General features: G+C 42.0%; 2 protein-coding genes across 8 annotated transcripts in view; one reads left to right on the top strand and one right to left on the bottom strand.

Annotated features, from left to right (window-relative positions):
• The window catches only part of arhgap9 (Rho GTPase activating protein 9), a 45,534-nt gene extending 35,726 nt beyond the window's left edge, over nucleotides 1–9,808 (top strand). For 4 of the 5 annotated variants that reach the window (XM_085275177.1, XM_085275174.1, XM_085275176.1 and 1 more), the window contains exons 15-21: nucleotides 319–438; nucleotides 899–997; nucleotides 2,541–2,618; nucleotides 2,914–2,967; nucleotides 3,752–3,886; nucleotides 6,763–6,868; nucleotides 8,720–9,808. In XM_085275177.1, the coding sequence (XP_085131303.1) occupies nucleotides 319–438; nucleotides 899–997; nucleotides 2,541–2,618; nucleotides 2,914–2,967; nucleotides 3,752–3,886; nucleotides 6,763–6,868; nucleotides 8,720–8,906 (779 nt within the window). In that variant the 3' untranslated portion in view covers nucleotides 8,907–9,808. The remainder of the gene's footprint in view (nucleotides 1–318; nucleotides 439–898; nucleotides 998–2,540; nucleotides 2,619–2,913; nucleotides 2,968–3,751; nucleotides 3,887–6,762; nucleotides 6,869–8,719) is intronic. The other variant, XM_085275178.1, reaches the window with a different exon arrangement.
• Nucleotides 9,809–12,021: 2,213 nt separating this feature from the next.
• Nucleotides 12,022–27,382, bottom strand: part of LOC146575009 (zinc finger E-box-binding homeobox 2) — a 28,447-nt gene continuing 13,086 nt past the window's right edge. Inside the window, exons 1-8 of one of the 3 annotated variants that reach the window (XM_085275168.1) lie at nucleotides 24,835–24,990; nucleotides 20,136–20,420; nucleotides 18,582–18,791; nucleotides 17,697–17,893; nucleotides 17,372–17,483; nucleotides 15,575–17,094; nucleotides 14,963–15,146; nucleotides 12,022–14,392 (exon numbers count right to left, since the gene is read on the bottom strand). In XM_085275168.1, the coding sequence (XP_085131294.1) occupies nucleotides 13,752–14,392; nucleotides 14,963–15,146; nucleotides 15,575–17,094; nucleotides 17,372–17,483; nucleotides 17,697–17,893; nucleotides 18,582–18,791; nucleotides 20,136–20,181 (2,910 nt within the window). In that variant the 5' untranslated portion in view covers nucleotides 20,182–20,420; nucleotides 24,835–24,990 and the 3' untranslated portion in view covers nucleotides 12,022–13,751. Of the gene's footprint in view, nucleotides 14,393–14,962; nucleotides 15,147–15,574; nucleotides 17,095–17,371; nucleotides 17,484–17,696; nucleotides 17,894–18,581; nucleotides 18,792–20,135; nucleotides 20,421–24,834; nucleotides 24,991–27,382 lie in introns of those variants that run through there. The other 2 variants (XM_085275166.1, XM_085275167.1) reach the window with 2 other exon arrangements.

Here is a 27,382-nt window from a genome sequence, read left to right as displayed (position 1 = left end):
AATCACATCCTTTCTCTCCATCATCATCATCATCATCACTGTTTTTTCTAAACTTCCACACAGGCTTCTTGCATCCCTCCATCCTGTCTTCCATCCTCTCCTCTATCCAGCCCACTTACATTTTCACCCATCCTCCCTGGCAGATAATCCCCTCGTCCGTCCTCTCCCACCTCCGCCGTCGGCCCGCCCTCCCGCTTTTCATTCTCACCACCATCCCCTCTCATCTGCTTTCCTGCCCCACAGCCGAATGCCCCACACTGACCTCCTCCTCTTCCTTTTCTTTCCCTTCCTCCTCCTCCCGCTTCCCTCCTTCTGCAGTCCCTCGCTCGACGTCCAACCTGGAAAACACAGAGAGGAAAAGAGTGAAGACGCGGCTGAAGAAGCTGATCCTAAAGAGACCTCCTCTACAGGCCCTGCAGGAGAAAGGGCTCATTAAAGGTGAGATTTCTTTTTGAAGTCGCAGACCATTTAAATGCAAGTATCCTTTATTCAGCAGTATACAGGGTGAATCACAAAGTACATGTTCTCTTTGGCTTAGTTATTAATATTACACGGCTGTGCTCTTACAGCAGAAACTGTTGCCTTTTAACTGAATTCCATCAGAGATAGGCAGCCAGGAAGTCTCAGCATTTATCTATAGTCCAACGATAGTATACAAGTATACAGCACAGGGCATGAGTTGCATTGCATCATCCAGTCTGAGTTAACTTTTCTGGTGGGAACGGAGTCAAACATGAAGGTTTTCTCCCAGAGTGAACAGAAAACTTATCAGTAAATTAACTTGGAGCTCTTACATCATGTCTTGGTTGAAAAAAAAAAATGTGCATGCAATCATCTGAGAAACACGTCTAAACAGACATAAAAAGCATGTTTGTGTCCACCTGTCATCGGCCCTCAGATCAGGTGTTTGGATGCAGTCTGGAGATGCTCTGTGAGAGGGAGAGAAGCACCGTCCCTCGCTTCGTCAGACTTTGTACTGAAGCTGTGGAAAGGAGAGGTACAGTCGCTGCAAACACACCTCCTGCTAATTTGATTCCCAACTCAAAGTGAACACATGAGAAATCACCCTCAGCCCTGTTTTGAGTGCAGTTTGACAGCAACTCTGAGCTCACGGTCCTCACAGTTCTTTGGCAGAGCTCACCAAACACAAAGTCACTGATTGCCCGACAGAAAGCAGACACGAAATGTTCAGATTCGCAGAAGAGATCTTGACAGCTTGGCAGCCTGAAAAAGATCTAAATGAGAGAAAATTGAGTTGTTTAGAGGCTGTTAAGAAACAATGCAGCGATAAATATTTAAGACACGGGAGAAAATGTGTGTGTTTTAGGGCTTTAAAAACCAGTTTGTGATGAATAAATAAAGATGTCTTGGGAGCAATACTTTCAGATCAAGACTTTTAACTATGTTTAAGGGTATGGAACAAACTTTAGGACAAAGTAAGCCAAACTTTACTGATAATTTCTGCACATATCATATATAATAATGAAATTAAGAGCATCTGATCTTTTCCCAAGTGTTAGGTATACAGGTTGCCATACTACTAGTTAAAGCAGGATGAAAAATACCCACCTTTTTCTTCGTCTTACCAACTTTTCAAAGCCTGTATGAATTCATTTGAATGTCAGAGATGACTAAGATATTATAATGAGCAATTTATTCACATCTGAGAAGCTTGGACCAGTTGATGATTATTTTAAGTGGTTACATAATTAACTGATTCTTCATATTTAAAACAGATTGTAAAGCAATGTGTGGTTTTGGATTATAGTTTAATCTGAATAAATAAGTTGCTGGATAACAAAAATATTTTTCTAACTTAGAAATGTATCCCGTTCACCAGGCCAGCTTTAGCCAGTAACCAGCTGCAGATTTAGATTTCATGTGACTGAGTGAAGTCAGTTCCAGCAACATGAAACATTAAGTGTTAGCGAGTGACTGTGAAGCGGTGTGCCTTATTTAAAGGTCACGCTACAGTTAACCATTTCACGTGATGGTTTTACAGAAAGAAAAATGCTCAATAGCAGCGTCAGCGCAGGATACTTATAATCAATATGTCCGAAAGATTAAAATGTCAGGCTTGTTTTACAGCTTCTAATACTGAAAGCAGTGTGAGGAAAGCTGAAACTTAGAGCATTAGTACTCCTTTGTAACTGCTTCATCGAGCAGCATGGTGTGAAACGCGAAGAGGAAGTTTAAATGTATTCATAGGCCTGGTCATATCCATGATTATGCTTTTGCATGAGCACATGATCAGACTTTTTTTTTAAGGTTTTGAAAACTGCTCTACTTACGTCTCCACTTACGCAACATAACAAACTGCATAACCTCTGCATACTGAATTATTGATTTGCAGAAGATTTGGCTGCCAAGAACAGCAAAACAATGAAGTGAGCTCAGACCGGCTCACAACTGAAGACACAATCTCTATCACTCATGAATCTTAAAAAACATGGTCATGTGATACTTTCATTTTGACTTTGATTATCTAAGGCAGCGGTGGAGATCCCCTTGTCTAGCATGCTTTGTTTGGTGTGTTGCAGGTCTGGAGACCGACGGCATCTACAGAGTATCAGGAAACCTGGCTGTGATACAGAAACTGCGCTTTCTGGTGAACCACGGTAAGGATGCAGGGGAGGGTGGGAAACTACTGACGATAACTGTTCTGTAATAACAGGGGGGGAAATATGAAGAAATTTAGGAGAGGATCAAAGTTGGCCTGTTTTTTTTTTTTTTCCTTTTTAGCAGAAATGATCTGTTTCAGTCGCTTAAAATCAAGACTAAATTTATCTCATGATGTTTTGTTTCAGAGTGCGTAACATAATGTTTGAAATCAGTCACTGTCCCACATTACACGACATCCTTATGATAACAGACACAGGGAAAAGCTGCCTGAGTAACTGTTGGTTTTTGCAGAGCGAGCGGTGACTACCGATGGCCGTTACATGTTCCCAGCGGAGTTGGTACAAGGTACATTCGGGCAGACAAGGCAAACCGCCGTTTTCACATCTTACTCAGCCTGCTTGGTTTTTGTGCATTACGTGTTGCATAATGTGAACACCTCAGTCAGAACCTCCCAAAAATACTCACCCACAGACTGAAGCGCCGAGCCGAGGCGCAGACGGGCAGCAAACTTTTCTCTTTTTTGTGTGGATGTGTGTGTTACCATTTGCTTAATGTATGTGTGTCCCTTAGGCTTTTGTGCTTCAAGTTTTCTGATGTAATAATGTGCAGCAGGTTGTACAGCGGCTTCTCACACAGTCCGTGGCTGCCACCAAGTGGCTGAAACAGAGAATCAGCTGCTCGTGAAGCGCTCTACTCCCCCAGCAACATCTCTGATGTTTCACATCATAAGAAAATAGAGATTTGTTGACTGCCGTATATCAATATCAGCCTCAAATTCGTTTCAGTGCCTCTTATAATCCAACATGAGAAGCATTAGTCTGGCTTGTGTCTAAAAAACAAGTGTGCTTTATCCTTTAAAGTGTGTGTGTACTTGTGCGCCAGTGTGTTTGTGCTTGTTACTTTTACAGAGCATCTCTATCTCCCTCCTGCAGCTACAAGCCTTCATGTTACGCCTCAGTGCTGAAGTGAATTTACACTTTGCTTATGTCAGCCAATCCTGTGACAATTGTGACTCTAAATTTAAACTCTTTGTCTCTGTATGTCGTATCCCTCTCGCCTTTCCTTCACTTCCCCTGACCCCGTCTGGCTGAATCTCTCCTCATCCTCCTCCTCTCCCTCTCTGTCTCAGAGGAGAAGTTGAATTTGGACGAGAGCGAGTGGGAGGACATACATGTCATCACGGGAGCTTTGAAACTCTTCTTTCGCGAGCTTCCCGAGCCCCTCGTGCCGTACGGCTTCTTCACCGACATTGTGGAGACAGTCAGTGAGTAACCAGTTTCAGCCCCGGACTGTTTATTTTGTAATCTGTATAAATATTCTAGATTAGGAGTGTGAAGTTAATTTTCCCACACGACCGGAAAACTGGGACTGCCCTCCACCACAGTCCCTGTTTCCGTTGGGAAAATGAATCGCCCACCCCCATCTTGAAAATAACTCAAATAGATTCTCATAACCTTTTGCCTCGTGCGCATGAAGTCAATTTTTAATGTGCTTCGTGTTTGAGGTGAGATATATTTAGGCTCAGGAAGATATTTGTCATTTCGTGCCTTTTACTTGGTAATAATGGTCCAGGCGATGCAGCTGCACAGTCAGCTTCTTAAACGTCTAGACCACCAGGACGCCCACTTTTTAATTTCACATATTATTTTCCTCTGTTGTAGTATTTTGAATACACACAACACGACTGTGGTCTTACTGAGTCAAAACCAGCGTAGGCTTGGTTAGAATCTTAAATCGTTTTCACTTTGTTTTCACACTTCACTCGACTCCCTTTCCATGTTTAGAAAATGTTATATCGTTATACTGATGCAGCATTTGCGTAAACACACACATACAGTGGGGCAAAAAAGTATTTAGTCAGCCACCGATTGTGCAAGTTCCCCCACCTAAAATGATGACAGAGGTCAGTAATTTGCACCAGAGGTACACTTCAACTGTGAGAGACAGAATGTGAAAAAAAAATCCATGAATCCACATGGTAGGATTTGTAAAGAATTTATTCGTAAATCAGGGTGGAAAATAAGTATTTGGTCACCTCAAACAAGGAAAATCTCTGGCTCTCACAGACCTGTAACGTCTTCTGTAAGAAGCTTTTCTGTCCCCCACTCGTTACCTGTATGAATGGCACCTGTTTGAACTCATCATCTGTATAAAAGACACCTGTCCACAGCCTCAAACAGTCAGACTCCAAACTCCGCCATGGCCAAGACCAAAGAGCTTTCGAAGGACACCAGGAAAAGTATTGTAGACCTGCACCAGACTGGGAAGAGTGAATCTACAATAGGCAAGCAGCTTGGTGTGAAAAAATCAACTGTGGGAGCAATCATCAGAAAATGGAAGACATACAAGACCACTGATAATCTCCCTCGATCTGGGGCTCCACGCAAGATCTCATCCCGTGGGGTCAAAATGATCATGAGAACGGTGAGCAAAGATCCTAGAACCACACGGGGGGACCTGGTGAATGACCTGCAGAGAGCTGGGACCAAAGTAACAAAGGTCACCATCAGTAACATACTACAACGGCAGGGAATCAAATCCCGCAGTGCCAGACGTGTTCCGCTGCTGAAGCCAGTGCATGTCCAGGCCCGTCTGAAGTTTGCCAGAGAGCACATGGATGATACAGCAGAGGATTGGGAGAATGTCATGTGGTCAGATGAAACCAAAGTAGAACTTTTTGGTATAAACTCAACTCGTCGTGTTTGGAGGAAGAAGAATACTGAGTTGCATCCCAAGAACACCATACCTACTGTGAAGCATGGGGGTGGAAACATCATGCTATGGGGCTGTTTTTCTGCCAAGGGGACAGGACGACTGATCCGTGTTAAGGACAGAATGAATGGGGCCATGTATCGTGAGATTTTGAGCCAAAACCTCCTTCCATCAGTGAGAACTTTGAAGATGAAACGAGGCTGGGTCTTCCAACATGACAATGATCCAAAACACACCGCCCGGGCAACAAAGGAGTGGCTCCGTAAGAAGCATTTGAAAGTCCTGGAGTGGCCTAGCCAGTCTCCAGACCTCAACCCCATAGAAAATCTGTGGCGGGAGTTGAAAGTCCGTGTTGCTCGGCGACAGCCCCAAAACATCACTGCTCTCGAGAAGATCTGCATGGAGGAATGGGCCAAAATACCAGCTACTGTGTGTGCAAACCTGGTAAAGACCTATAGCAAACGTTTGACCTCTGTTATTGCCAACAAAGGTTATGTTACAAAGTATTGAGTTGTATTTTTGTTATTGACCAAATACTTATTTTCCACCCTGATTTACGAATAAATTCTTTACAAATCCTACCATGTGGATTCATGGATTTTTTTTTTCACATTCTGTGTCTCACAGTTGAAGTGTACCTCTGGTGCAAATTACTGACCTCTGTCATCATTTTAGGTGGGGGAACTTGCACAATCGGTGGCTGACTAAATACTTTTTTGCCCCACTGTATGTGTAAATAAATAAAAATCTTTACATTTTACGTCCTCAAACTTTCTCACACAGCTGTGTTGAAAGGCATTTTTGTGAAGCTCTGTTTGAGTTGAATTGGAAACTTGTCACAGACGCCGTAAAACGATCAACAATTTTACAATTTACTTTCACATGCACTACATTTTTTTCCCTCCTTAAAATGTGAATCTTAAAAAGCCACAAATATTCAATTAAAAAAGGCCAGTGATGTGTCAGAATGACTCTTAAATAGTTTTTTGCATCGACTCCAGCAAACACTTATTATTAGTTTCACTTTATTTGTTATCTTTTGTGAGAATTTGCTGACAGTGAGAGTTGCGTTTCCTTTACTTATGTTCAGATTTCCTGCGCTTACATGATATGGCACTTTATCTCATTATCTTCTACTTATGCTTAAAGACAGGCAGGCAGACAATCTGGCATCTTACAGTAATTCCTCTTAGTAGAACATTAGCATATTAAAGATCAGGAAAATATTTTAAAAATGCATTTTGTCATCGATGCATTGGACACTTTTTGTAGACTGTGGGCACATGGATTGATCTGCAGATAAAGTGTATCCGATTAGATAGCGGATGCTCGTAATATGATATCAGTTGGGGGATGTGTCTAAAAATGCTAATAAAATGCATGATGACACTTGGCCTGATCTGATGCATATCTTGCTCTGTGTTGCAGAAATGTCAGACTATATGGACAAAATCGATCGCTTGAAGTGTCTGGTGCTCAACATGCCTCCTCCAAACCACGACACGCTACAGTTCATGTGCCGCCACCTCAAACGGTGAGAATAACCCACGTCTAGTGTTTATTCTACTGATGTCTTCGTGTTTTTTTCTTTAGTCTGTGCCTGTTTTTATTGCCTGTAATGGTTCCAGTGCCCTTAAATGGGTAGAGTTCATAATGTTGGGTATTTCCTCGAGGCATTTAGGGACAAATGAATGAACCAGATGCCCTGGTAGGAAAGGAAAATATCTTCCTTTTCTTTTAAAACCTGACCACAAGAGGGGGCACTTCCCTCGTTGGTCTCCGAAATTTCTGTCGGGGATTCTTTGGCCACAGCTCTCAAAGTATGCCAGCGCTGAACCGGGATCACACTGTTGTTAACTTTGGGTCCCTGTGAAGATGAAAAGGCTGGAGGAAGATGAATGGTGTACAATGTTCTGCGAGCCAGTTCCTTTTACAGTACATAAAATGTGTGTTTTTTACCGCCTATGGTTTTTCCTTCCACTCCAGGGGTGAGTGTTCGTGTTCTGAGGACGATATTTGTGCCAGGGTGTGGTGGGCCCCATGAATTTGTCAACTCTGTGTCTTTCTCTCATTTTCTCTCCGCTGTCATTCCTTTCTCTGTTTCTCATTTATTATCTCGCTCCTTAATCAGGTCCCTCGCCTCCTCTTTTCCTGGCACGCTACCCACCTTTCCTGACTTCCTCTTTGTCCCTCTTTTCTCTCTTTTCACTCTCCCTTTCCTCTTCCTCCTTATGTCCTCCTCTTTTGATCCCTTTCTCCTTGTTCTCCCTCTTCCTGCTCGCTCTTCCCTCCCCCCCCTCGCTCTCCTACTTGCCTCGAAGGTCCCATGGGAGCCTTGTGGTTCGTCTGCTGGAAGGCATACCAACACCACCGCCGCCACCACTGGAACCTCTCTCTCGTTCTCTCTCTTCTCCCTCTTCCTCGCTCGCTTCTTTTTTTCCCTCTTCCCTCTCCTCTCTCCCTTTTTTCCTCCTCTCTTTTTAATGTGGAAGTTTTGAGCAATTGCTGGCTGCTTCTGTGGCTTGGTGGGAATGGCATTTTTAGAAGAATGCCTCATGCTGTGGCTTTAACCATTCCTTAGTTCCCCCCCTAATCACACACACACACTGTAACACACACATACGCTAGCATAGGTGGATGCAAGCAGCGGATTTAGAACACTTTTGTGCACAGATCCACGTTATAAAACCCAGATGCATGTACGTGAAAATAGATGCAAAAGCAAGATGTGACAGATGGATATACAAGTTGATTCTTGTAGCTGACATCTTGAGTTAAGTAAAAATTATAAAGATGTCACATCGTGACCACAAACATGAACCTTTAGGGGAAGGTTAGTTGTGGTCTCTATGCTTGCTCTATAACTTGACACGAGTCTGCAGTTGTGCTTGCAACTCTGTGAAAGTAAATGCTAATGGATGTATGCCAACACGAGCACAAGAGCAGTGCTAACGCTGCTATAGCCGCGTCCACTTTCTCAGTTTAGGGATTTAGCAGGATAACACTTGATGATTAGTTAAACTTTAATCTGATCATGACTCCAGCCAAAATGTTTCACGCCCATCCTGAGCTGTGCCATGTGTAGCTACTTCAGTGCTACTCCATCCAACAGTGGTTGAGACCTTTCACTCAAAACCACAAATGTCAACCTCATGCTGGTTTTAAGGAAATGTCAGGGATCACCAAAGTCAGTAAAGTCCATCCACTAGTTGCTGGGATATTTCAGTCTGAGCTAATGTGGTGGGAATGGATGACATCCCTAGAATCACTGAGCACGTGTCTCTAAAAATTCAGAAGCCGAAGCGATTCCAAATCCTTTTTGTCGGCAAAATTTAATATTTAAGGAGTTATTAACCTGCGCTGTCCACTCTCTCGTTTCCCGCAGAGTGTTGGAGCAATCTGAAACGAACAGAATGACCACCCAGAACATCGGCATTGTGTTCGGGCCGACGCTGATGCGCCCAGAGCGGGATAACGGCAACATGGCAGTGAACATGGTTTACCAAAATCAGGCAGTGGAGCTCATCCTCACCGAATTTGACCACATCTTCGGAACGAGAGGCCTCTCTTGATCTTTTGCTCCTTGACATCAGACAAAAGCACAAGTTTTGGAGCATTTGTCTTCCCTGCCTGTTGACTCATATGGTGTAAAATGGATTTCACATCAAAAGATAATTACGGGTTAAAAAGAACCAGGACAGAAAGCTGCTAATCATGACATCTGGCGTCCATATAAAGCCATGCTAAAACAATAATAGTAAAACAAGCCAATTTTAGCTCCAGTACTTGTGCCTTTGACTGCAGATGTGGAGCCCAGCCCCGGTGAACTTCACTGCTGGAACAGACGCCTCCTTGTCACTTTTCCTTGATGTTTCAGACTTGATCCAGATAAATAAAAAGCCGTAAAAGCGATAAATCTTCTCCAGCCTGTCCTGCTAGCGTGTTTCAGTCGGTAATAATCGAGGATTGGGAGGAGGAATGTGTCTTAAGCTAGCACTGAAACAAAACTTGGCGAAACCATCTCACTGTGAAAACACATGCACCAGCACCTCTTCAAACAAGGATGGACAGATCCTGCCTGGATAGACGTGCACAGGTGCCCACATCTCCACCATTTTTGCAGGGTTTATTTGAAGGAAAAAAAAGTAAAAGCATGAATTCAGTGGCAGGATGAATGTGCCAACAAGGCAGAAAATGTTCCTTTTTACCAAATAGTACTTTGTAGTGTCAGAGCAACCCTTATTTTACTAATTTGAATCTGTCTTCTATTTTTAATAGTGCAAATTCCTAATGTTAAGTTAAATATATTGTTGTAAATATGTGAAATACTGTCATTCTCATCTAGTAGCACTTTGCATACAGTGTTCAACCTAAATATTACAATTAGCTAAATTCAAACTGATACTTTTGCTTTGAAATGAAGAGTGTTGGGTCTGACTGTTTACTCCTCCTGCAATAAAAATATGTGAACAAACTGATTTGAGCCGCATTATGATATTTGCTCAGGATGTGTCCTGTCAGGTTGTTTGCTGTTTGAGCGATGGGTTCGCGTGAGAGATAGTAGAAGCGTGTGGAGCTATGCGGGCCTCGGAGACTCGGCGGGCGGAGGCATCCCCTGTGATTGGTGCAAATGCTGCTTTTAATAACAGAACAAAAGAGGAACTGGAAATGCATATGTTTTAAAAATGTGGATTTTCCCCCCAAACCCTCTCACTCGCTCACTCTGTGGCCTGGGTAATTTTATATTGACTGTGGGTTTGGCAAAAGACAAAAAAGAGCAGAAAAGAGGCATTGCTGTGGGGGTGGTGGTGGAGGGGGCTCTGCTCTGTTTTATTGGATGTATTTATTCATTTTTATGTTTGTATTATTTCAAGTCATGTGAGCACATTGGGAGGGGCTAAGATTATGTGCGGATGATTGATCAGGGAGTCTATGGTGCGCTTCCAGTTTGCTGCTTAAATTTGATCAACTTTTCACCGTAGACAAAGCATGTGGCTTGTGTGCATTTACTGCATTTACATTTACAATATGGCCATCAGTCAGCACTGCTGGCTTTTCATTTGTTTATTTTAATTTCTTTGTTTTATTTCTTCATCCAAACTTTCAAAATCATACCGAATGTTTCCATTTATGACACCGAGATAATGTAAACACGTGGAAGCACGTGATCCAGCCTATATTCCGTAACGATATCTCGCTATGTGTTTTTTGAATGCTCTCCTAATCCTGAAACTGAAGAGAAATTTCTGTTGGTAGAAACCAGATGGCATTAAAGCGCCGTCTGACCAAGACCAAGCTCTGTGATGTGTTTTATTTCGCTTTGGTGCGATGGTGCTAATCAGCCCCTAAAACTCTAATCAGACAGAGACAGAAACAAACAGACCTCGCTCCTAATCAGCAATTTGTTGGCATCAAAAGTCAGACTCTATTACATCATCCTTACTTTGTTCTTGCTTTGACTTATTTATTGCATGATATATATTTAAAGTAAAGCAAAACACAGCTTGTGCTTTTGTGTCAGGATGCAGACAAGACAGCAGATGTGCTGCAGGCTCGTGGAGAAATTAGTTTACCAATGCATTTTTTAACTGCATTTTTTCGCACACACAACTCTTTTTTTTTTTTTTCTGATTGATTTTTTTTCCTGCTGGCATTCTGTGTGGCATTTATTAATTAGAATTGATTTGTGCTTCTCTGCATTGATCAAAAATCATTTATTTTTCACAATCAACATTTGAATTAGCTGGAACCTTCTGAATCCACTAATCAGCGCGTCTCTAAACGGACTGAAATGAAGTGTGGAGCTAAGGCTCAGGTTTGAATTCTCTTCTTTCAGTTTTATCTTCATTCTCACTCTTGTAAATTTTAGGTTCAGCTTACAGTTGGAAGAAAAGATGCTAGATTAGGAAGATAATGGCTTACACAGATGTCTTGATCTTATTGTTAGATCCACCCACCAGTGGAATACATCTGTAGCTCTGTTCGGTGTGTCACTCAGCTGTTACTGGGAATTGAAACTTAAAAATGCTCAGCACTCAATCTGACAACCTGTTACCCATGACTGGGTCTTCCCGCAAGTGATGCTGCATAACCGAGGTGTTATAGCCCTCTTAAAAACTATAATGTAAAAATTTGTATCAACTTTGCTCTAAGTCAAAGAGCAGGGCCAGCCAGTGCTGCAGTGCAACAGTTTACTGAAGGCCGCTGATGCATGGCACCCAAAAGTATCTAACCCACGTCACTTGGCAGGGTTCGTTATTGTTACGGTTAGCTGACTGTTTACCCAAACTACCGTTAACCTAAAGCTTAGTGTATCAAATATCAGCAGAACTGCTCAACCTCTGTTTGCCCCAGCCACACACACAGGTTCACAAGCGCAAAGCAGGCACCTCTGATGAATCATCATGCAAATAAAGAGAGCCACAAAAAAGCCAGTGTAACAAAACAGTCTCGACATCTTGAGTGTTGATGGAAACTGTTTACTGTGATGGGAAACTGAGTGGTCCCCACAACTGAGCTTCAAAACGGTCTTGTGCAGATGTTTGTGCTTAAGCAGAAAATTCAAAAAGTTGAGGCATTTGATCGTTTTTATAGCGATGTTGACCAGAAAATCTTTTAAGGTGCTTTCTGATTTCAACACTGCTAAAAAGAAACCAGCCCATTTTGGGGCCACATCGTGAGGTTTAATTCAAAAAATCAAGGAAATGAGAGGTTCTGCTGAAAAACGTCTGTACAGTTTTATTACAAATATCCACAAACATGCAAAAAATATATATATATAAAAGATAATACAAATATTGCATGAGTGCTAGGAAAAAATAAACAGTACTTGATATAATGAAAAAGTGTGCAGACACTGAGGGAAAGTAAAACTTTTTTTTTCGCTCACCTTTTTGGAGCAAAAATATCAGGTAAGGAACTATACAAGAGGGGGGTGGCACTTGGCGTGCCACATATGCACACACACACACATGCACACACACACACACACACACACAAATGTATTATGACCAAAAAAAGCATCTTTGGCCCAAGGTATGCATGAATGCTGCAAGCTTAGTCACACCTCATGCACCACCGTCTTATCTCATCGTAGCAAGGCTTTGTCGGATTACTCACAGTGTCAGAGTACATCTGAGGCACTTTTCACGTTGACTACACTGCAGTCAGAAAGAGGAAGTTAAAAGCTCATGTATGTGTCCTGAGTCTTGACCCTCTTGCCACACCTCAACAAACAGCCACAAAGTGCGACACATTATTATTATTCAGAAGGTGTGAAAACATGCTGAAGCACATGAAAATTTTTACGAGAAATGCCCGACATTTCAGCACTGAAGGAAATCAAGCCACTCTTTGTAATTATTACATGTACAGTGCGACAGTGCAAATTGTATTTGCTTGCTCTTGGGAAAAACCCCAAAGGCTGACTTCATCTTTGCCCCCTTTAACCTCTCATGCAGAAATGTAGAAATGACTGTCCTCAAGCAAGGTATACACTTTTAAAGGTGCAGTCCGATGCTTTTGGTTTTTTTTAAAAATAAATAACTACCTCCCACTTCTGCCTTCCCCTTTCCCCCTTCTTACTCTTGGTGATTAGTTAAAGCCACAGAACAGCATAGTTAACCTGAAACCTTATAATTTCACAGCATAAATGTCAAGAGCCCTACAATATAACCTGTACTATACATACTCAAGCAATCGCCGGCTTTGGGACAAAGGACTAACTGCATGTGCATCTCAGCTGAAAACATGTTGCAGTTGTTGCTAATTCTTAAAACAGAGGTAAAGATTTGCATCAAATAAAAGGATAGTAGAAACTGAAAGTTATTTGCACTTGAGAATAAATATGCTAACTAGACATCGTGGCAAATCTGCTTGTAGCCTTTAACTTCTGGCCTTGATGCCACATTAAATTAAGACCAGATGTCTTTCCATCCTGCTTCCTTTAAGCTTCTAAGGCCACTCATTGGTGTGAATCTACACGCAAACAAATAAAGTACAAAAAAAAGTCAGCTGAATCCTGGATTTAGAAGGACAAACAAATGCTTTTTTTTTGTTGTTTTTGTTGTGCAACAGTCAGCAGCAGCAAGCATGTAAAATAGACAACATCATATCTGGATATGTGACATGACCTCAGACTAGTCAACCCATTTTTTTAGAGGTTCTGAAAGACAACAAAAAGGAAAAAAGGCAAATATTATAGATACATCAAGTCTATTTTACAGGATAACGCTTTGAAACTCGTATTCTCACATACATTTGATTGATGGCTTTGTCCTCTATAAGGCCATACATCCTTTGACAGTTCTGTGCATTTTGTAAGATAAGTAAATAACAAAAATCAGTCTTTATTACATACGTAAGAAAAAAAACAAGTCTTAATAGTAAATGGGTTTTAATGGCTGGTTAAAGTCACCTTAAGTTTTAATTCTGGGTAACTCTGTTAAATCCAAACTCAGTTCACATTTGTCCAAGTCTCCATTCCGGTCCTCGGTGTCTCTGTCCCAAGTTTGGCTCTCTGTATTGTCAATATGATCTTGCATGTCATATCTATTTCTCTCACTCTGAACTCCATTCTCACCTGCAGGTGATTCTTGTATGGGGTTACCTCCCAGCTCCTCTGCTGGGTCTGGCAAATTCACATCTGCCTCTTCTTTACGGTCATTGCAAACTCTTTCTTCCCCTTCTTCCTCCTCCTCCTCCTCCTCTTTGAGAGCATCCGGCGCTCCATCCAGACTGGAATCACTGAGAAAAGAGTGTGGAGTTTGGGTTTCATCCAGTGACAGAGGGGCGTCTTCAGAGAGGCGTCCCACAAGACTGTTGCCCGCTCCCGGTGTGAGAGGCATGTCATCTTGGTCTTGGTCTAGATCCTGGTCTTTGCTGCAGTATGCGTAACGGTGGTTCATGTGCTGGGAGTAAGAGCCAGAGTGGGAGAAGCGTTTGCCACACTTGTCACATTGGTAGGGTTTCTCTCCGGAGTGCAGTCGGCTGTGTTCAATCAGATGGTGCTTATGCTTGAAGGCCTTGTTGCAGATCTTACACTCGTGAGGACGTTTGCCTGCAATGAACACACAAACCGTTTCTATTACTGAGTTTGTGTCTGACATAAGTGTAAAAAACAGTTGACGTTTGTGATGAAGAACTAAGAAAGCTATGTAAAGCTAGAGAAGCAGTTGTGTACATTTGCATCAAGACTGGAAACAGGAAAACTGTTTGCCTGGCTCTGTGTAAAGGTAACAATTTCTGATTTATCGCTCTACATGCTATGTTTTTTTCTTTCCTGTGAGAAATAGTCTGACACATAACCCTAAAAAACCCACAATGCTTCTTCCTGAGATTCAAACGTTTCAATTTGTGAAATTTAGAGGTATTAGCAGGTTTCTGGACAGTCATGTTAGCTGTGCCACTGCACCATTTCTATCATGTCAACAGCTGTTGGCCTTAGCCCCATATGCACCTTAAAGACATGAGAGTTGTGTTAAACGTCAGCCAGAAAGCTAATAAGCATCTTTTGAATAATTTCAGACTATTTTTTTGAATTTTTTTTAAGAGATAGCACCAATAAGCGGTACGTATATATTACAGGAAATATCACATAACAAGAGCAGGCCATGCGTGAGTCACAGACCTGTGTGCTCATATTTGTGGCGAAGCAATGAGCTGCTCTTTTGGAAAGTTTTTTCACAAATATCACAAGCGTAAAGCCCCTCGTCTGTCTTCTTCAGTCTCTTTCTTCCCGGCCCTCCTTCTCCATCGAACCCTTCGTCGATGAGTGAGAGATAGTCCAGAGCACCACGGTTCAATGCCTCGCCCTGCAGGAAAATGATAGCAGTTATGCATATATGTACTACTGGGGAAAGTTCACTTGGTAATTTTTTTCATCTCCCCAAGATACAGCGGTAGTCACAACCACAAAGGCATTTTTGAGACGGATGTTTGTGTGTCTGTTTTTCTGTGGAAATGCTTCGTGTACACTATAGTGTAACAATCATACCAGATGGAGTCAAAAACTTTACAGGTGTGTGCTTGACACAAAAATAAACCCTGAGTTCAAAGACATATGTAGTGTGATTCATGAATGTAGTAGGAGTTTAATATCTGCTCAACTGTTGCTGATCTGACCGCCAATTCAGCGTTTTATAACATGAGATCATCTAAGTATTGCTCATGTTTCGTTTTTGTTATTTATATAACATCTTCCACAAGTATACGTTACACACCCCACAAACGCTGGGCTCACCATTAAACCTTGTCTCTCCTGATAAATCTTTTTCAGTGTAGCCTCTGCATCTGCCTCCATCATGTAGGCTAAAGGAGAGAGAAACCCCGGGGTGTTGGCCGTCTGGTTGAATGGAATTGATGTGATGCCTTCATGCCCCGAAAGCCCCACACCAGCCTGGCTGAACATTGGAAACCCATTGTACAAGGAACCTGGAAACACAGGAGCTCCAGCCACACTGAAGACCGGATGCGAATGCAGGGGGAGGTGTGAAGTCGGACTTGGTCTACCAAGCTGCTGGGTCCCGAGCTCCCTCCTCTCTCCTCTGCCTGAGCTGCCATTAACAGTTTTGTTCCTACTGCTCTGGTCAGAAAGCTGCTTGGGCAGGGAGAGGTCCAGAGGTTCGTTCTGTGCAGACCAGGGGTTGCTGGTTTCTTTCTGGGGTGAGGACAGTTCAGGAGAACAACTTGTGAGGTCAAGGCAAACCGGAGAAGTGAATCCCGAGGACAGAGCTCGTTTCCTGCCTCGAGGTGATGACAGCTCTGGGGAACGGTGTGTCACCTCACTTGGGCTGCCCTTTTCCTGGCTCGGCCAGTGCAATCGCGAAGACAGGGCGTTATGGTGGAGCTGTGGGGGCGAGTGCATTGCAACCAAAAGGTGTTGTGGTACGGCGTGCCAGTTGTGCTTCTGCGATGGCGACTTATTTCCAGAAAGACCATTTGTCACTACACTTAATTTGCTGTTTTCTGGTTGGAGGACAGATCTTGGAAAGAATATAGACGGTGATGACGGGGCTTTACTGCGAAAACCCTCGGGTACCTCCGCTGCTTCTCTGTTGAGCTGACAGAGGTGGCGCTCATGATGCAGAAGTGCAGCCACACTGGAGAAATGCTGCGAGCACCAACGACACATTATCCCAAGAACACCCCTCTCTGGTTCGACCGATAGCGTGTCTCTTCTCCTGTCAGGTGAAACCTTTCTCTCATGCGATCCTCCGTTTTGATGTGCTCTTCTTTCCTCTTCATCTCCTCCTTCTCTGACAAGATCTTCATCTTTTTTTACGTCTCGTTGAAACATCTCCTGCAGCATATGCTCAAATTTGGTCCCCCCGGAGTGGAGATAAGGCAGTAGACTGGTCCCTTTGAGCATACTGGCCCTCAAAGAAAGCTCTGATGGGTCCCAAATCCTCGCCAGGTCTGACGCACTGGACAAGCTTGCGGTGCTTTGATTGAGATCCTGCAGTGAAAGCTGAAGGGGATCCACCGGTACTTGACCCAGAGGCCTGGTATTATCTTGGTTCTGCAAAACTAGCACCGAGCCCTTTTCATTACTACTTCTACCCCCACCAGCAGAGGGAGATGTTGGAAATGAGTGGGGGTAGGAGCTTTGGCTGTGTCCATTAAACACCCCGCTGGCTCCTCCTGGGTTTCCTCCTCCATGCCCGCCACCACTAAGGCACTTTTTACTGCTTAAATGGGAGCTGTAGGAGCCAGAGTGAGAGAAGCGTTTTTTGCAGTTGGAGCACTCGTAAGGTTTCTCTCCTACAAGATGAGACACAAAGTGGAGGCATTAGAGTCAGGATGCCACAGAGCAAATTGAAAAAACAAACAAAAAAACCTTTCTGCGTGGGTGTGATCTTTTCACATTTTTCACAAGTCTCTTGTCCTGTGATGAATTATACTCGTTTCCTGTCAACACATCAATTTGGGTATAATTTTATACCATATAACTTGCAAAATAAGTAAGGGTTAGCGATAGAGTGGAAACAATAGCAAATTGATGGGTGAGTACAACTGTTTTGATGTTATTTTGTCTCACCGCTGTGGATGCGGAGATGCTCTTTGAGGTGGTGTTTGTACTTGAATGCTTTCCCACACTGCAGACATTTGAACTTCCTGGTCTCCATGCCTTGGTCCAATGTCATGGCACTCTAGGGCGACAGAACATTGTAATCAGTTTTAAACTACAGCACAGATACTCGGCTTTTTTTAGGATGTGAAGACGTAAGGTTGCCACTTCTGTGGATACACAGTTGCAAATGATCACCTTATAACGCTACATAAATGTTAATAAATCATTTTTGAATAAGTCGTTGCGATTTTGAAAGAAATTTAGCTTTGAGTTTCTTTTTGTGTCTGCTCACTTTGTCCTGCACTGGGTTGTGAAGTGCTAGGTGCCGCTCCATCTCCAGCCTAAGGGTGGCAGTGTATCCACAGAGCGGGCAGACCATGTGCCCCCCCTCCCTGTCTGGACAGTACTTGACATGGTCCCTCAAAGAAGCTCCTCGAGGATATACCCTGCTGCAAAATGGGCAGGCCTGCTGGGCCCTGCCTACATCTGCTGACAAGAAAAAGGTGACATTGTTTCTTTTGATAGATCAGCTGAAGTTTTATATAGTTTCATTTAATATACCCATCTATTTTAGAAGCCACAATATATATACTCTCAAGATTGAACTTCCATAGGATGCATCTTAAATAGAAAAGCAGCTGTCAGTATATCGGAGGCCATATAAGCCACCACTCGTACTCTACTTAGTACAAGCAAAGTGACCCAAATAAATAAAAATAATAATCATCTGAATAAAATAAGAACAAATAAAAACAAAAATACAATTTTTATAAGGACAATTAGACAGTGGGCTTAGATGCGTGCTTTAAAATACTCTACAGTTGCCACTTCTACAGAATAAAAGTTTGTGAGATTTAGTGTTATATTTATTTATTATTACATATTCAAAAGCAAGTACACAGAGCTGTGCATGTACAAATGACCTAACCTGAACTATGTAAATTACACTCTCACTTCGCTAACCTTTAACCTCAAACTAGCAGATATATAAAAAGCCATTACTTTGCTTTTTCGTTTCTGAGAATTACATTAGCATATATGATCTGATATATGTTATCACTGCGATTTGCTGTAAGCGTGGTGGTAACCGGCAGCCTCGAGAGGAAAAAGTTAGCATAAATTAATAATTGATTAGGTTCTTGTTGAGTATGATTGCAGCTGTGGCGCTTTGGCCTACCTGGTCCCTCAGGTGAGCAGTGCTGAGCACCTGGCGACCAGATAGCAGGAGGCAGGTCATCGTGCCCTCTGCTCGGGCGGTACACAGCTGCCGTGCCATTATGGTTCAGGTGATCTAAGAAACTAGCTGAGGTAGAGGCCTTCCTCAACTGAGCCAGGATTTCATACTGGGACAGGTCCTCCAAGGCATTCTGGGAGTCTGAACTCTTACCTGCAGGGAAAGTGATAAGCATTGGATATAGAAAAATATAAGTAACTATGAATTTATACGCATGCATTTTTAACTGAAGGTTAGGACTTGATTAATCTGTTGAGATGTGTTTCTGCTTTATTGGCTATTTTAACAGAAGAACACCAGCATCGGTACAAGGTTTGTTTTTCATTCAGTTAATTACCTAAAGTAGAATAAATTTTTTTTAAAGCACCAGAAGAGGCAGCTGTTTATTAAAAAAAAAAAAAAGACGGTGTACAACAAAAAGACCCCCGTGTGATTCCTTTGAAGATACATATTGATACATTACTGTTCCTGGGTTATCCAAAAGCCGGTGTCGGTGCTTTCTCTCTGAGTGTGCGTGTGTTGTCAGTGAAGCAGCATGTGCGCGCAGACTGAACGTCAGTTGCCAACTTTCACTGTGCAACTGAATCTAAGGGGACTAAACTGTTTATGTGAAGACTGACAGATGAAACAATGAATTTAGGGAACTATTTGGCCAGATATGAAGCTAGATTTAAAAATTCTTTGTGATTCGTGCCCTTGAGCAGAGTGACAGGCAGAGAGAAAAAGCCACAGATGTACGCGAAGAAGAGACGGCGCCTCCTATCACAACTCCAGCCAATCAGCTCGGCTTAAAAGCGACTTTGAGAAAGATTTTTCAAATGTTTGCAGATGTTGGCATATTTTGAGCTGTTTTTTAATGTGGTGAAGGGAAGAGCCTGTGCGGTTGAGCGTTGTAAAAACTCTGCTTCGCCTTCATCAGGCAAGGCCAAATCACACGAGGCGAGGGAGCTAAGTGATTGTTAGTAGGCAAGCCGCGTGAGCCTTTGATCTCTCCTAAATAAAAGGGAAAGCCTCACGTCGCGCAGTTCTGATTTCAGTACCGTAACGTCACCTCTTTGATGCATGGAAATATTGTGACATTGTGTGGGATGAGTTCTTTTGTCATGCTTTCAGAAGGCTGCCTTTTCAAAGAGAAGAGTGAAAAAAAGGAACAGCTTGTAGGGAAGGCATGGTTTCACGAGGAGCTGATATGAAGGTGTATCTAGAGGGCTCTGAGAAGCATCATGAGACTGGTGGTGTTGCATCAGAAAAACACACAAACTTGTTTACACATACAGTAGTGTTAAACACCCCAGCAGCAGCAGCAGCAGCAGCAGCAGCTTCAGTTGTTTCATACATATACAGTATATGTACATTTTGCAAGCATAACTGATTTGCTGTGTTAGCCTGGGCTTAATTCTGTGGAAGCACAAGCAGCAATATTTTAAAGCTCAGAAAATATGGAATTAATTTAGAATGGCAAATGAGGTGCAGCTATTATGTAAGCTTATAACTTACAGTACATCCTCAGCGGGTCCTGGTCTCCCTCCCTTTCAGTGGACATGAAGGATGCGTCCTCTGTGGCCTTGGTCTCTGACTCCACCTGGCCCCAGCAGTTCCTGCTGCCGGGGCTGAGGCTGTGCAGCCGGGTGGACTGAGCAGGGCTGCCGGGCTCCTCTGTCCCCTCGCTGGGCGTCAGGCTCGTCTTATCCAGGCTCTCCTGGCAGTCCTGGGGCTCCAAGCTCCACAAACCCACCTCATCCTCCCCCTCAGATCCCAGTAAACTCACTTGGTCGGCATCAACTGCAAAAAGATGAGACAAAACTCTCAGTTTGGACACAGGACTTCATTTTTCAATGCGGCAAACCATCAGTGTGCTCATTAATTCTGAAATGGCGCGCTGAAATTTCAGTTTAACCAGAAATACTCTGCGCACGTATATTTATTGAGACACCACTTACTATTTTTGTGCCGTCCAAATCAATAAACGGAATTTTTTTAACCATCACTCAAAATGCAGCAACATGTGTTTCTTATCATTTCAGATGGCATTCAGCGGGGTGAGCTACAGATTATTACTAATGAAGACCAGAGACAATGCTCCGCGATTAAATAAAAATATGTGAGGAACTGAAACCAAACAGGGAAGAGAAACACAAGCAAAAATTCAAAAATGTTTTGCAAATTTTAACAGTCCAAAGGGGGGCAAACACAAAATGCTGTTGTTATTTATTGTAGTTTTGCCGGTTGTTTGTTTGTTTGCATTGTTTCTCGGAAAGTAAGATGAATGACACTCTTGTCCTTTTTAAGTCGTTCAGTTGTTTCTCGTTATGAGACGCTTCGTTTGGCTTTTTGTGGTTCGATGTGCGGTTTATGATCAATATAAGTAATTTCTGGTCAGTCTCCAAAAAAGATAGTTTGAGTCTGACGCAACTGAGAACAAAGTGTGGCTTTCATTTTGAAAATAAATGAAAAAAAGACGTGTTACCGTACCCTTAGAAAAGACATATAATATACAAATGTATTAAATTAAGGCCACGATCAAACATAGCATTTTGAATGAGTTTATTTAATTATTCCATCGTTCTGTCATTGGGAACTATTTCAATATAAAATTACTTTTTTGTGGTTATTTTATGTCTAAATTCATTTTTCAATCACTTGATGGTGCGTTGTGTGACTATGCAGCAGGAATGTAATGGAGCAGTCAGAAAAAAAGACACATAACATATCGTATTTTAAAAATATGCCCTATGTGCCCAGAATGGAAAGGCGCATTACTTTTTCCCATGGCAAAGACAATAAATGACAATCACAAACACATGCCTTGGATTTCATATGTAGGCTCTTATTTCCAAGGCTTTTTTGAGGACGCTCTGTTTTTTCCTCTCTGATTAGCAATATCTAATCACAACCGAGTAACGACCCTGTACGACAAAGCCAAACCGTTGTCGAAGGGTGCGCGAAAGCCGTGCCGGCACACAGAGGGCTCCATCTTTAACCTCCTAAGACCCGAACTCTTCCACGACATGCATTTTTAATTTCTCTTTGATATTTGGGCACATTGGGGCCCGATGAATGTAAAAACAAAGAATTACCAGATTTTTTTTTTTACCTTACTTTTGTTTTTAAGAAAAATAAGAGCCACATATGAGGATATTCATTTAAAATTTTGATAGAACAGTAGCAGTATAATGTCCTTGTAAGTGGATATCAGGCGCATGTAGAGCAAAATTGAGTATTTTGGTCTAAATAACCCAAAATGTGATGTCCACATATGTGGACGGCAGGTCCTAGGAGGTTAAAAATAAGGATTCTGATTTGCAGCATTTCAGCCATGCTCTAACTTTTCTCTTTATTATTATAGGAGTGCCTTATGTTAATAAGATCAGAAAGAAAATAAGGTTTCACAGCTCATTAAATTTCATGAAACACCAACAAAGTTTATTCATTAAACTGTCAAAACAACGCTCAGTCACTCTTGAAAGATTTTTTGTTTGAGCTGCTCCAACAACACTCACACTGGCTGATGGACACAATAATTTATGAGTGCTTTGCTTTCAACTCATCTGCACATCAAGCTACAGCCCACAGCTCGCAGTGACACAAGCCAGTGACTAAACAATGACTACGGGAGACATTTTAGAAAAACCTAACTCATCAACTTTACAGCTAGAAGAAACAAACACACGCAGATAACACACACACACACTCACTCACCGTAATACTGAAAGCACATGAGGGGGTTCAGTACTACAGAAGGGGGCAGCCCACAGTCACAAACACCTAACGCATACTTTACACATATTCCTTTGATTAATGCTGGCTAATCTCAAAGTGGAACACCTACATGTGTATCTGTTTGTATCAGCAAGTTGTGTGATCTGCCCCAACTTCACTGCACCAGGGCACTGAGCGCAGTCAAGCGAAATTCTGGTTCATCTGAGGCGAGTCAACCAATGCATGCTTCAAGCATTGCTGCTCCACAAAGGTGGAAAGCAATGACTTGCTTTTATGGGGGGAACAAAACCGGTCATTAAACGTGCTTTACCGTAGCAGGCACCTATGAAGATATGCGATGCAGTTAAAGGCGGCCCATCGGGCCTGCAGGAGACTCGGGGATGATAGGACGTACCGCTGGGACAAAAATGAGGAAAATCTGGTCTGGATTAGCATCAAATTGGCTCTAATTTTCTCTCTCATAACAGTGAGTGACACTGAGTCTACATGTGCTGTCATTAAAGCACACCGAGCTGGATGGTTTTCATTATCTGGCCTGTTGATTTATTTATTTGGATGGCAACCGCATCCTTCAAATATTTTTTTGTTGGAACAGGACAGTGAGATATTTGAAGAGCGTGAGAGTGCCTGCATTGCCTGCTAAGTAGACACTAGGTACAGAGGAGTGTAAGAGTGATGGATGCACGTAGCCTGTAAGCATCATAAGAAAGTGTAACTTGTAAAATGAGAAAACACACAGCACAGCACAGCAGAAAATAGTACACAGCCATGGTGCAGGAACTTTAGTGTGCGTGGGAAGAATGTGACTCATATCCAGACTGTGCTGCATCATGCTTGACATTGTCGATCATTCAGTCTTCAGGGGACTGATTCTGATCGTTTGACAACAACAGTGTTCAGATCACGCACTGGAGTGCTATTTTAATCTGTCTGCTGCTTTCCCTGCATGTCAGTGACAGAACATCTGAAAGATTGGCGGCCTGACTGCCAGAAACACGTCTTTTTTTATAAATCCTGGCACGCCAGTCAGAACACACACTGCTGTTCTGGTTGTCGCGCGACGTGCAGTCCATCTTGAAATTCGTCTTAAGCCTAAAAAGTGAAACTTATCATTTGGTTGTTCCCAACGAAAAAGGGAGATAATGCCTGAACCACTTCATAAGCACAAACAAAGATTTTACAAAAGTAAAGTTCCAACAACAACAAAATCTGGCATAAAGAAAAAAATCCTGTTAGCTCTGAGAAGTGCACACAGTCTCAGTGCTGGCCTAAATCGGCACTGTTTATATGCCCGAGGGCATCTCCTGTACAACACCATGCTAAACTGCAGTTTATTTTACGACGCACACATGTGATCTAGTATTGGCTCAGTAATTATGTGGCTAAATGGTAAACACGCAATAATTGAAATTACCTTGTTTGTTTCTTCTGGTTTTAAATGGCAACAAACAAGGCCAAGCCCAATTTACCGCCCAATGCAAATGTTCCCATTCCCATGTTGATTTTCTACATTTAAAAATTAATACTTCAAAGAAACAGTAAAATTATTTAATATTGTTAATGATATTCAGTAGATTTTTACTGCTCAGTGGGAGCAAAAATTCAATAAAACTTTCTTTTAGGGAAATATTTAAGTCATGTTGGTGGTTGTCATCCAACTGAAAATGGTTACTTCTTTTGAAGAGTGTAAAAGCTCTTGCCTGGATTTTATATAAATGCGCAGAGTATGAAAAAAGGTTGTGTTGTCATTTTTGGTATATTCACAAATCAAATTCTGTGTATATCTCATGACAAGCCTGGTATTAAAATTTGTTTTAAAAATATAAAATAAAAGTCAATATCAGAAATTAATTTTAAAGAGCTCAATTTAGATCTTGAAAAATACTCCATTTATTTAATTTTTGGCTGCAAACTTTGAATTTATTTTACTTTATTACTTTTGAAAGATTCATACTAAATCACAAATCAAGGAAACATTTTTACAATAATCAGAAAAAATGATGATTTGACACAACACATGTAAATGTAACATGAGTCATGACACAGTCCCGTGGTGCCAATCTCACATTAAAATGACATCTGATGCATTTCAGTACATTACTGTACAACATGTAGGTGGTAAAACTGTCAGAATCAACATTCACACAGCTGAACACACAAAATTAAAAGCGTAGCTCTCCGCCATTTCTGTAACACACACTAACTAAATATATATATATATATATATATATATATATATATATATACACGCATATCTAAATATACTCTGTGTATTATTTTAAAAAATTGATTTGGTCAGTGTGTGAAATAATGCTTCTCCAATCATTGTAAATTTGCGATGAGTTCACAGGTGTCAAAAGAAAACACAACACTTGCTATTTTGAACTCAATAAATTACCACATGAGGGTCACGGACGCCCACATGCTAAACGAGAAACAAGAGCAGGAAGATGTCTGTATTGCCATTTTACAGTACCTATGAGAGCAGTTCAGAGGCGAGGTAGGTCCATGTTCATCTGCACAGCACGCTGGTGTCGATAGCTATCACCTCTGTTTAAGAATACATCGCAAAAATCTAATATGCGCTTTAAAAAAAATTTCACTGTGGCAGCTCTCCTATTCATACCTGCTGTCTGACATTCGCACAATGAGTCAGGGGAGGACCGCAACCAAGAACAAACACCTCCCACCTGATCTTCATCTAAGCAGCAATTCACATTCTCTCTATGATTCTCAGGGCAAGGGCGACTACTGATTGTGGCACCCTGGCCTGCTTTAGTTACTTACCTTCACAACACTGAGTGGAAAAAAAACCCATGCTGATCCCAATGTGCCAGACATGTCTTATGCCTCTGTTATGATAGTAAATTTCATGGCTGGCAAAAGAGAAATCAATGTTTCCATATTGCAGATTGTTAAGATGCTGGATAGCAATAATATGCAAGTTTAAAGGCGAGCTCAAGTGAATTGTCATCTGAGAAGTTTTCTCATGTTAGTATGCAACTCTTAATTTCAAATTTTCCACATGTTTTACAGATAATATAATGAGGGCTGACAGCAAATTGAAGATTAAATGCTCCAAATTGCATGTTAACCAGTAGGAATGGTGGTAATGTAATGTTTTGCTGCACTTTTACTGCATTTCTGTGGCCAGTGAAAAGGAAGTGCAAACATTCTTGTCTAATGATGGAGAAAATAACCACAAACACATTGATATGAAAGTCTGTGTTTAACAGTCAACTTTTAATTTAACTTGATTGCAGTCGTATCTTTGCTGGTTGGCAGTGAGCCACACAAGCACGCGCACGCACACACACACACATACACACAGGAAAAAAAAGTCTGCAAATGGCTTCTGGCGAGAACAAGACTGAAAGTGTGACACACTGATAGGGATTGTAAAGGTCATATTAGTGTGGAGGAAGAGATGCTTAAATGTGATGTGTGGTGCAGTATGTGATTTTGCATTCTTGCAGTGTGTTTGGTACACAGCGTTGTGGTGCGTGTTAGAGAAATGGGGTGACAACTTGCCTTGCACAGACACCAGTGCAGGAGAAAGATTACTGCGCAGAGCGTAAACTATACTAACGGCAAGACAGAGAGAAAGAAGAGGTTGTTCTGAAAGGAAGAGATAAGAGAATAAGAAAAGAAAAGTGAGGAGTTGATAAGAAAATTGAGAGAAAGAGACAGAAAGCAACAGTGTCAAACTGTCCCTGACACAAATCCTCCAACTGATGCTGAACTGTGAAAACACGTTACAGAGGGAAATTCCCTCTGCAGACACACATAAACTAAGTTACAAACATAAGCTGCGGGCAAAACGGGGAACAAGACCAGCTCACTGTGTCAGAAAACTGCAATACCATCAAATGCAGCAATAAATGTGTGTGTGTGTGCTTGTGTGTGTGTGCGCAAACCTTAAAAGAGTATCTGAACTGCAGTCTGAGATAGAAAAGTGGAAGTCCATGCAATGCCACAGCAGCACAGTCACAGCTCTGTGCTTTAGATGTCCCACTTATTAAGAGACACCACCCTCTCAGAATAAGAAAAAAGGAAACACCACCACAGCATTTGCAGCCGAGGGTCAACATCTGCCTTTGAAAGACACAACAATGAGCTTAAGAGCTAATTTCCTTAAAGCCGATCAAGGCGACGAGAAAACAGAACAGCGTTGCGATTTTGCACACCAAGCATCGACCTTTAAATTGACAACAAAGATGCTGTATTGAAACTATTTTGCCTTTGTTCAGCGTGGTTTTTAATGATCCGGTTCAATTAGGGCCCTTGTGACACAAAAATAGAACCGCTTTTGGCATTTTTATAGCTTCAAAGGCACTGAGCCATTTAGTGATACTAACAAAGTTGATTTGTCAACAAGTTATGCTTTTAGTGTGACTGCGCTGGTGTTAGTTTCATTATTCACATATGAGCTCTCGGTTCAATTTCAGAGGACGCTCGGCAAATCAAAGTACAGCCCCCAAAAACGCCTACTGTAACACACATTGTCGAGCTGTACGCAGCTCTCATGGCTGCTTTGAGAAGGCCAAGGCATTTGAAAATCAATCGATATCAGTATTACTGATCTGTTATACTTTATCAACATAACACATCACTGCACCAAACAGACCACATGTGCTTAATGGAAACCTGCTCTGATGCGAGTTCAAACAGCTTAGAGATTAAACCAACAGCAAACAAGCAAAAATAGTGTACGCCAGGGCAAGCGAGCAAAATGAACTGTACGCTTACTGTAAATTACTGTAGTTTGCCGGTAACGTAGTCGGCCTCATGGCCTGCTGTTGTCAATAGCTTTCGTCGTCAATCCAAAACACATTTCTTTCTCTTTTCTACATCTGATCGGTCTAATCGCCTCCTTCGCGCTTCGTCATGCGTCCCGGATATCTATGCTTAGTTTCGGCACGCTCTAAATAATGAGGAGAATGTGTGAATTAATGACTGGTGACTATAGCAGCCTAACTGTGTGTACAGAGGTTAAAACACATCTGATTTGGTGCTGCAGCACG

Source organism: Mchenga conophoros, linkage group LG5 (assembly GCF_057382185.1).
Source record: "Mchenga conophoros isolate Kocher_MC1m ecotype Shallow Benthic linkage group LG5, M_conophoros_male_GT1.1, whole genome shotgun sequence".
NCBI lineage: Eukaryota > Metazoa > Chordata > Actinopteri > Cichliformes > Cichlidae > Mchenga > Mchenga conophoros.
Note: the sequence above shows the minus strand (reverse complement) of the source record. Positions and strands in the feature narration are given on the sequence as shown.